Here is a 10,447-nt window from a genome sequence, read left to right on the forward strand (position 1 = left end):
TTACCACGAAATGATGCCAATTTTAAACAATGTGTGGATGACTGGTTTGCTGGTAAGGTATTCGTTAGTAATTTGATATAAACCTTATAAAGCATCTCGTATATCAAGTCCATTCAAGAGAACGCAACATCGCTGAACTAACACACCATTTTAACAACAATGAAGCATTTCTTGATGCGATCAGATAGCGGAGCTTTTGACAGTGTTACAAAACGTTATGTCTGGCCGCCTGGGGTAAATGCCACCGGCCGGCGAATGCTCTTCACTGGTAAGTGGTCACGCACCGAGACAAACCCCATAGATTATATCGGCTGTGTTGTTACTTGTAAAATTTGTTAAACCTCAGAGGTATTGAACAAGACGTACCAAAATATTTAAAGCAAATGGAACTAGTACAGTTAAAGGTTTTTAATTTTCAGGCCCTGACGGCATTCGTAATCAAAAGGTTGATGTAAAAGTGGAAAACCAATATGTGGGCATTGGTACCATGTCCCCTGAAGGCACAAGTGAACTTGACTATCTTTACAGGTAAACATTATGTTCCATCCATTTACAGTTTAACGTACAGTCAATGAATATTTATATTATGCAAAAGCAGCACAAAATGTGGTACTGGTCTAAAATCTACCACAACGCACATTAACTCTCACCCTAACATATATAATATGCATTGATTTTATAACTGTGGTAGGATTTTAAACCAGCGCTTAAAATGTTACTGATTAGAAAATTTGGCGCTGGTCTAGAATCCTACCACAGTTCTAAAATCAACGCACAAAATTTGAGTTAGGGTGCGGGTTAGCGTTCGGGTGTGGGTGGGTTAAGTATTATTATATTCTTTGTTTAATAATAATACTTGACCCACCTTAACCCAAACGCTAACCCGCACCCTAATGCAAATGGTGTTTCGTTGTGGTAGGATTCTAGACCAGCGCCGAAGATTTTGATATAATATATCAATATATACCTTTGGAAGTGTTGTTTAAACAATTTGAGTAAAAAAATTAATATAAAATCGAAATACAAAGCAGATATAATTTTCAGACCCGACTGGAGAAATGCACCTTCATTGCTGCCCAAGCATAGAAGAGTAGGAGAAATTGGATGGGGTATTCCAATACATGCTGACCCATCTGTATTAAAAACTGGCCAACAAATTACTGTAAAAATCAATATACATTTTTTAATAGTGCTTTTATAATATTTATACTAACTGTCTGTTTTAGCGTGGTGAGTTTCGGCAAAGTGCAGAAGACCGACACACTCACCTTTATCAAAACCCATGGACACCATTGTTATCCCGACGACCTAAAACTTCTCCTGCCAGGTAGAACAATTTGTACTAATTCTAAAATAGTTTTATAGTTTAAAATAAAACATTTAATTTTACTGGTATTGTCATTTTGACAAACAAATGGTTACATTTCTTTAAAAAGCTTTTAAATTACAGATCATCATCTGCCCTTGGTCGTTATCATGATTACCCAAATATTGAAACCACACTAGTTGACGCACCAGCTGGAAGTATATCAAATACATCTTCTGCATCTTATAATTCTGATTACTGAGTTTGTGCAATGCAACTATTGGGCTTTACTTTTAATTTAGTTTGTTTAATATAAATATCCCAAAATGTTTATTAAAATATTTTCCTTATATTTACTTTGATATTGAGATTATTTTTTAGTGCACCGTCTTAATGTATTCCATTGTTATGTGCAATTCTGAATATAAAGCACAACTTGTAACTGCGCATTTTTATAATATTGTCACAGTTTTTTGCACAAAATCAAACAATGTGACTGCCAAAATTGCAGTAAAACAATTTTGTAAAAATAAAACTGCCTAAAAATGAATAAAACTATTGCATGATTATTGTGTCAAAACTTTATAAGTCAGTAAGATAGTTTACCAAACAGGCATTTACTGCAGTTGTTCTTCAAAAAAAATATTATCACCACAGATACAAATATAGTTAAATAGTAAAGTGGTTATAAATTTTACTTTATGTTAAGGTCAAGTCACTTTGCAAATGTGATATTTCTAAGTGATAAGTACAAGCACAGCTTTGGAATGAAAGAAAAAGTGCATTGACTGCAGACTTTTGATATACATTACAAACATACTCTGTGTGTAGGCACCAGAAATAAAATTGGTTATTAAAGTTTCGCCTTAGTCATCAAGCTCAATCAGCATAAAATAAATATATATATACATGTAAAAATCAACAAATTGTAAGTCTGACAGGCAATACCCAAAATAAAAGAAAAAAGTACAAGCACATTTTACATTATGTACATAAACTTAAAGTCACCAGTACGATCTGGTACACAGTGCATACATATTTCAATATTCAATTTCGCTATAAAAATCTAAACTAATATTCCAATTTTGAGTGTAATGTTTTGTGTTCATAATTTCATGCTAGAACACATAAGTATTCGTTGACGACCTTGCTTCATTTGAAGGAACCAGTTTGTCATAGCGAACATTACTTGTATTTCTGCTTCCAGTTTTTCGTCGACTTCCACTTTTGCAAAGGTATGCGAATACCTTTCAGATAAAAAATCAAATATAATATTCACTAAAATATTCAAATAGAAAGCAGCAGAAGGGTGCTATTTGTTCTTCCCTTGCTAAGCTTGATGTGTTCATTCTATATAGCGATGGTCATCACACCATTGCTGGGGAATTCAGTTCGAACCTTACTTTAGTTTTATTTTTCTGGCTTTGCTATGCTTACATCAAAATTCCTTTGTCAATACAACAACGTTCACCGACTACCGTAAATGCCATGTCAAGATAGAAAAGATTACACAAAAAACAGTGTTAGGCAAAAGATAAATACTAACCAACCCCTTTAAATATCATTAGTTACAAACATATCTTACTTTTCTTCTGTTGTGATACAAAACATAAGAAAACAAGGTGAGAAACATCAAAATCATGAAGTAAAAGAAAAAATGGCTTTCTTCCTTTTCATTTATTTTGATATTTTTGCTTTCTTTATAAAGATCTAAAAAAATATACAACATAAACATGGTTAAAATATAAAATAAATATAATAATGTAACCGCTTATGTATTAAGCTCTTAGGTGAAACCATTTGTATATTAAATCAGTGGTTCCTCAAACTTTTTTTGTAGCGCCTTTTGAAAAGTTTACTGGACTTGCAATGCATCTAATGATAGTAAATTTAAAAACACATGTTACAGTGAAATATTATCTTTGTAAGCATTTTATTACCGCAATTAAGTTTAAAAGTGAAACTGAATAGTTGTGTGACACCCTTGAATATTAAAACACCAGGGCATTGCAAACTACAGTTGAAAAACCTCTGTATTAAACTATAGTTGAATACTGATAGTAATGAGCTGTAACTGTTTACATACTTTTTTGTTGAACTTCATCATTTGTTCCAGGTTTGGTATCTAATAGATACAATAATATTAATGATTTTTGCATAATTCAATTTAAATACATGTGTCGTCCATATTAAAATGGTAAGTAGGGAATTTGTTTAATTAAGCATTGTAAGTGGCGATATTTCCACTGCTTTCAATTCTATTTGAAATGCCAAATATTGCTCTCCCATTTAGAGATATAAGACATGTTGTGTTGTTTTCTGAGTTATGAGTTTTAGAAAACAGCCGCCAAGCAATACCAACAGACCTAATTAGACCTGCAAGGATTTTTTTTAGCTGTGTGTATGAAAGTCAATTTTACACAGATCAAATGATCTGTTATGCAGCAGGGTTAGGATTTTGCACTAGCGTGCTCTCCACTGCGAGTGCAATTCTTTCTGATTTGTTGTTTAAGAACTGTGTATCGCACCTAAATAGTACGACAAGTTAGACGCTGATTGGTAGACACTCGACTCACCCGGCTTGGTGTGCAAATTTTATTTCAAGACCAACCCTGTCAAATATTGTGCTGTAAAGAATACCAAGTTACTATTAGTTGAAAATTATACAATCCATGACTGAAATTAGAACAACATCAATGTTGGAATAAAAGATGGTTTGAATTAAGACGAAATACGACTAATACCTAATAGTTGTAATTATGTGAAAATCAGAATAACAATCTAAAGGGCCAGAATTCAGGCTATACAACCTTTTACCTAACCCAAATCCCATCACTAAAAAACTTTATCACTAACTAACCTAATAATTTCAATTCAATTTATAACGCCACCCAATACCTGCTCAGACCTCGGAACAGGGCAAACAATCTGGTGTCAAAACAGTGGCGCTCCAACAATGCTGTTCAAAGCAGGGCTCTCAAACAGTGACACCGAAACTGTCATGAAGCCAGAGACAGGTTACTTAATTGTCACATACCCTCTCCCTACAGTTTTAGGGCTTATTTGTTGAATTTAGGATTTTTTACCAGGGCTTGGGATTCAGAGCTGAAGCCCGGAGCTCTGGAGCCATCAATTTTGCTAGAGCTAGAGCCATTTTTATTATTTTGTGAAGGGAGTTGGTGCTATGTTTAAAATTTGTGAGATGAAGCTATGAAGTTTCTTTTTGCTCTACCCATAAGGAATTACAAAATGCTCGAATAAAAAGTACTGAACAGTTTAGTGTGGAAAATGTAACTTAAGTTAGCCTGTGCTGAAGAAACTTTTAAAAAATTACCGCTATGTACTGGAGCCGTAGTCATTGGTTAGGCGTTTGGTTATTTGCAGCATTATTCTACTTTAGATATTGTTGCCCTGTAAATCTTATTGTGTGTTCCCCGTTACATGTCTAGTAGTGAGCTAACATCTTGATTTATACATTTATTTCAACCTACAAAACTGGGGTAGAGTGCAGCAAATATTGTGCTTGTTGTAACGGTAGTGATTTTGCATACCCCGGACATTACCAGTTGTCCAATGTGCAAAATCACAGTATCAAAACTGCGAGTATTCAACCTGGGCATTGCGAGGTATTTCTCTAGTTTAAAATAAATCAAGCGAGAGAAGGTTTGTTCATTAGTGAGTGGCAGTTAATTTTGCCCATGTGCAAGGTGTGGTAAGGACTCTTTGCAGCAAACTAATTCAGAAATTTAGCGAGTTTGGTCTCTGATTGGTTGGCCATGCTTGATCCATTAGTTATCTTTTTGAAAGAATATAAAACTCTGCGTGGAATATTTTTAGTAGGATTGAAAAACATTGGTGAATTGAAAAAAAATATATTTTAATTATAGTCAACTCTGCTCTAGACAGGTTTACTTTTTAAGTCTTATAATCATAATGAAAAGGATATAGTCCAGCTTATATAATTATCCGGCAAAACTTAAAAGCGTGTTTACAGCCCGTTAAAACATCTTTACGGACCCCTTAGACTTAGAGGTTAGCAGGACCAAACTTCAGAAGCACCATTTTATGTTAAGTTACTAGGAAAATAATACCTTCAAAATAATTTCTTTCATCACTTTCTTCATGTTGATCTTCTTTAATGTTATCTTCTGGTTGATTGTTAGTGCTTTCTGTCTTTTCTCCTAAAGGGGACTCTATTTTATCAGATTTCTTTAGTTCATTATTAGTTTTGTCTTGTTCAGGTTGTAACGTGGTAGTCACGTCTACTTTTGGTTGACTCTTTTCTTTTTGCAGAAGTACTTCGCCAGCAATGTCTCCTTCATGTTGGCCCTTGGTTTTGTTTATTTGTTGATCTGGAGACTTCAGTTTGATCTGGGAACCAGCTCTAGATTGATCATTTTTTGCTGTATTCACTGGCTGATCTTTACTCTTGACTGCTTGAACTTCATTATTATCTTTTTCATCTGTGGGTTCATCTTTTTTAGCAGACTCAACTGGCTGTTTTTTAGTGTCGTCTACTTTTGGCAGTGCCGTTATAGTCGTCACTCCTATTTGACTTGTATTTTTGCCTTCTTTCAATTGTATTTTTGTTTCATTGTGTACCAGTTGAACTTTAGTCATGTTTGGTTTAGGTTTGTCCACTTTACCAATGCGATTTGTAGAAGTAGTCAAATCTACCTGAGGTGAGGTTGCAACAACTTTGGGTTTAGGTATAGTCACATTTTTGTTGGACAGATCTTTATCAAGACTTCCAGGAGATAAACTTTGTGTTTTTCCATTTTGAACTGCAAAAAATTTTATGTGTGTTTATATATATATATATATATATTTATGTTATAGCGGCAACACTAAAACCAATAGCCAGTACCGGGGAACATATAATGAAAATAAATCACTAAATGGCATAAACCTAAGAAGCATAATTTTTAAAGAAATTTACTTTTAACGTTAACAACTAGTGGCAAGATTATCAACCGACTTAAATTTAAGGTCTTAGACTGAAATGTACAGTAGTGAATAGGAATGTTCAAAGTAGAATATCAAATCCTTAAATTGGAATCCTTGATTTGGGGTAATTGGAACCAATATAATTTCTTTGTTTTAAACAGATGGTTTCTTTAATTGTACAAACTCGAGTACCAAGGGTGACCAACTACTTCATGACCCCGATAACCTTCGCCTAATAAGTGGCAATCAAACATTATTGACCCAGAGACCAATATGTAATGCGATTATGCGAGGCGCAGAATTCGCAATTTCCTTAAACGCGAAAAGTTGTAAAAGTAACAGTCCCTCGTAAAACATGTTGGCGTTGGACAAAATACGCTACGAGGTTACACAAGGTCAACAACTTTATGCAAATCGCTTTTGTCAAGGTTATGCGTTACTGCAAATAGTGAATTATTTTAAGCACATTATTTGACTGTATAACATAACATGTTTGTAGTTTAGTATTAACTAACATACAACAATGCTTTATAACACGGGAATGTATTGAAGAGTTTGTTGCATTGTACCCACTATATGGGCAAAACATGTTTTTGCAAGTTTAATGTTTTTGTTTTGTTTTTTATATAGTTAATTAGTTATGCATTACAGTTTACACAACTGCTTTCAGAGACAGTTGTTTAGAATGTTCAACATTTCGGACATTATTTTTTTTTATTACAATATACAAATATTAACAAATGTTTTGAGATTAATTGCTGTCACTATAGGCCCTGTAGGGTAAATTAATAATGACCCCCCTCCCCCCCCAAAAAAATAGAAGTTAAATTATTAATTAAAATATACTAGGATTCACTATTCTGGATTCATTATTCTCGATTCAAAACCTAATATTCTAGAATCCGCTGATATTCTACTTTCAACATCACTAGTGTGAACAACATATATGTATGACTGTATGTACTGTACAGCAACTGGTTCATCATCATTAAAATAAACTTATCATCCGACTAAAAGTTACTATGCCAACTTGAACACATGAACCAACACATAATAACAACAAGCCAATAACTATCAGTCTTATTTCATACACAAAAAGGCAACTTTATTAGGTTAATTTGTTGACAGCTGTATTTGCCCAGTTTAAATCTGGAAATTAGGTTGCACTGTTCAATGACAAATTGCATTGTAATATTAACAAGATTTTAAATATACAATATAATATCTCGTTAAACAGTGCCACCTAATGTTCAGATTTAATAAGTTTTTGAAATCTGTTTTTCACTATGCTTAAAAAATTATTATTATTTTGTTTAACCATTGAGATTTTTATCTCTGTAATTACCTGTAGTTGTGTTTTCAATTGTTACTGTGCATACATCATGAATGATAAAAACTAGAAAACATACTTGCAATAATTTTATATTCATTACCAACACTTTTGCACGATACAGTAGAGTACCTTAGAGTACTTAGTTTATCTGCTTGCAGAAAAAAAGATAAGTTATTTGTTTATTATGCTTTAACTATTAACTTTAAACCAACTCATTGAGTGCTGACAAAATATAGGCAACCTAATCAATTTAATACACTTCATTAAATTATAAAAATTAAGTTGTTCTTTCAGGCAAATATTGACAGAAGCAAGAACAAGAAATATAGTAAAAAAAGTCAAGTGAGTTTCTTATCGAAAAAAACCCACTGATTTGTGAACTCTGAATTTCCCAAGCAAATATTATACATCTACATAATAGAACCATATTAAAGTTGGAACATTCACAAAATCATAAAGTTTGTGTTTAATTATTTCTTTTGATAGATGCTAGTTTTATAGTACCCAAAACATTCAAAAAAGCGGTAAAAAAGACTTTTGAGACAATCAATAGTAATTTAAGTCATTTCCATCTGGGTACTTTTTCTCAGATTTTTTGTGCTGTTAACAATCCATTAGAAGTAAAAAGAATATCAGTAATAACCTAATCCTTACACAACATTACCAAAACATTAAGTTTCAAGACTAAGATCCAAGCAAAACCACGAAGGTTGTAAAAAAGATCCAAAACAACTTTGTTCAACAATCTTTGTAAATGACCGTATTTGTCTAATTCAAAATAGAGGAATCAGGTGGCACTGTATAAAGACAAATTGTATTGAGTTATCGACAAGCTTTCGCACAACCGTGCTTCATCAGGTCATAAAGTATAAATGAAGACAATTAAAAAGCATGTAAAAGCACAAGTGCGAGTAAAAGGCCTTTGTCGATAACTCAATACAATTTGTCTTTATACAGTGCCACTTGAGAACTTTGTTCAACAAGAGCAGAATACTATATAGACCAGGGATGTCCAACATTTTATTATAGTGGGCTGCATTGACACTTGAAATAATTTAATGGGCCGCAGAACCTATTAAGTTTCAAGATTAAGTATTGCTCTTTAGAGTTATAACGGGCCTTTAGAGTTACATATACATTTTTTTACCTATATTATACTATTAGTGCTCCCCTAACAGCTGACTGGTACAATTTAATTAGGCCAATATTGAACGTTTAAAATACTACTTGGGAGTGAAAATGACTAGCGGGCCGCACAAAAATTTAAGGCGGGCCGCAGGTTGGACATCCCTGTACTAGACAATCTTTTTCGGGCCTTTTTTGTGAATCAGCAATAATAGTAATGTTAATCGATAAATAGCAGGCAAACTTTTTATCTGTATTAAATTTAAATGAAAAAAGCCAATTTCTCTACAAAAAGTTTCCCATACTCAGTTAAGCATAATAAAAGAAAGTTTGATAGGCCAACATATTCCTAAAATTTAGGATGCACATTGTAAAATGTTGTAACCAAGTGCTTGACTAGCATTTAGTGGCTGTGTGCTAACTTTTAGAAAATGGCCATATATTCAGAATCAGCACGAAAAATACATCTAAGATGAAATAAACACATTCTTGTTTTAGAAAAGTGAAATTCAGTTGATCAGCATAATTCACACAAATGATTAAAATCAATATTTTAAAGAGTGTCACTTAACACACTCTTAAAAAATCACTACTTTGTGCAGGCCATAATTCCTAATCATCACCCTGTGCAGGCCACTTTAGAAAAACTACGGCAAGTGCACCCATGATTTTTTTAACAGACTATAAACCTGCACCCCAAAAATAAATATTTGCATCAAACTCTCCTATAGGTTATAGTAGCAGGATGCAATTTTAAACTTGGCTGGATCCGGTCACCTAGATTTTTTCAACTGGCACCAGGGCTCTCACAAATGAAAACCAGAAAATCCCTAAAGCTATGTCAAAAAATCCCTAGATGGCATAAAAAATCCCTAAAAAAGCGCGCTATGCTATTTGATCACATTACCTCAAAGATGGCTATAGTAGGGGTACATAATTATATACAAATGAGAAACAAACTAACCTTGTTTACATGCTAAAAGCGAGCAGTAGATTTTCCCATATTTTTTTAAATAACTGCATTGTGTAGCCCAGGGTGGTCCAAGGTTGATAGCATCGCGGGCCACAATATTACTTGCATATTCTTTGCGGGCCACATATGCTACATGCATGCCTAGGGCGGATCAACGATTTTCATTTGGTCGGGACATAAAATGGTTAAAATGACAGCACAAAGCATCGTTAAATACATATAAGCTCCAAAAACTTGCTACTATCGTTGAACTTCTGCGCAAATGAAATCGAGTGTTATAAAACTGGGAAAATTGGTGGGCGAAGCGCGAAAAATTTGCGTATTTCACAAAACTTTTAATTTAGTTGACTGCATTTTGTGAGAGTAGAATATTTGCGGAAACCATGCGTACCTTACTAAAATGAAGTGTGGCACACAATCGTCAAATTACAAAAAATTTATCGCGTAAAAATTGGTTTCTTTTATGGTATAACCGGAAAAATGTAATCATACTCAAACAATTGCAGTATGCTTACTGTTCGTTGGTCACTTAGAGTTCTTTGATTCAACTCTCAACGGTGCGCATGCAATAATTAATTCAACATTACTTCGTGGCCACGAACAATGATGTTGCGGGCCTGGGTTTGGACCACCCTGGTGTAGCCTATAACCTATAGGTCTAGACTATTATTGTCCATTATGTCCAGCTACTCATTTGAGCAGCAATGTGTTGACATTCTTCACCACCTGGATCCATTTTAATTAAAATTATATCTTTCACCTG

The 10,447-nt window shown here is 33.6% G+C and overlaps 2 protein-coding genes across 3 annotated transcripts; one reads left to right on the top strand and one right to left on the bottom strand.

The window, feature by feature from the left end:
* The first annotated feature begins 45 nt into the window (after positions 1–45).
* LOC146160652 (protein SPMIP2-like) lies at positions 46–1,869 on the top strand. Of its 2 annotated transcripts, XM_083384216.1 has the most exons (5): positions 46–268; positions 420–528; positions 1,045–1,162; positions 1,227–1,327; positions 1,451–1,869. In XM_083384216.1, exons 1-5 carry the CDS (start codon positions 160–162, stop codon positions 1,566–1,568), a joined length of 555 nt encoding a protein of 184 aa, XP_083240342.1. In that variant the 5' UTR covers positions 46–159; the 3' UTR covers positions 1,569–1,869. The 2 variants fall into 2 exon arrangements, with proteins under 2 accessions (XP_083240342.1, XP_083240343.1); XM_083384217.1 differs by lacking the exon at positions 1,045–1,162.
* On the bottom strand, positions 1,749–7,746 carry LOC146160653 (uncharacterized). Its single transcript, XM_083384215.1, has 5 exons — positions 7,599–7,746; positions 5,398–6,090; positions 3,393–3,431; positions 2,892–3,016; positions 1,749–2,553 (listed from the first exon to the last, which is right to left on the bottom strand). Exons 1-5 carry the CDS (start codon positions 7,681–7,683, stop codon positions 2,425–2,427), a joined length of 1,071 nt encoding a protein of 356 aa, XP_083240341.1. The 5' UTR covers positions 7,684–7,746; the 3' UTR covers positions 1,749–2,424.
* Between the last annotated feature and the right edge of the window lie 2,701 nt (positions 7,747–10,447).

This window comes from Ascidiella aspersa, chromosome 3, assembly GCF_963924565.1.
Source record: "Ascidiella aspersa chromosome 3, kaAscAspe10.2, whole genome shotgun sequence".
Classification (NCBI taxonomy): domain Eukaryota; kingdom Metazoa; phylum Chordata; class Ascidiacea; order Phlebobranchia; family Ascidiidae; genus Ascidiella; species Ascidiella aspersa.

What these genes read in the sequence shown, in the direction of transcription:
- LOC146160652 (XM_083384216.1), top strand. Translation starts at nt 160, where the DNA reads ATGAAGCATTTCTTGATGCGATCAGATAGCGGAGCTTTTGACAGTGTT. An exon ending in GAACTTGACTATCTTTACAG is followed by an intron (nt 529 to 1,044) that starts GTAAACATTATG and finishes TATAATTTTCAG; the next exon opens with ACCCGACTGGAGAAATGCAC. An exon ending in CCTAAAACTTCTCCTGCCAG is followed by an intron (nt 1,328 to 1,450) that starts GTAGAACAATTT and finishes TTTAAATTACAG; the next exon opens with ATCATCATCTGCCCTTGGTC.
- LOC146160653 (XM_083384215.1), bottom strand. Translation starts at nt 7,683, where the DNA reads ATGAATATAAAATTATTGCAAGTATGTTTTCTAGTTTTTATCATTCAT. An exon ending in AATTGAAAACACAACTACAG is followed by an intron (nt 6,091 to 7,598) that starts GTAATTACAGAG and finishes AATTTTTTGCAG; the next exon opens with TTCAAAATGGAAAAACACAA. An exon ending in TGATGAAGTTCAACAAAAAA is followed by an intron (nt 3,017 to 3,392) that starts GTATGTAAACAG and finishes ATATTTTTTTAG; the next exon opens with ATCTTTATAAAGAAAGCAAA.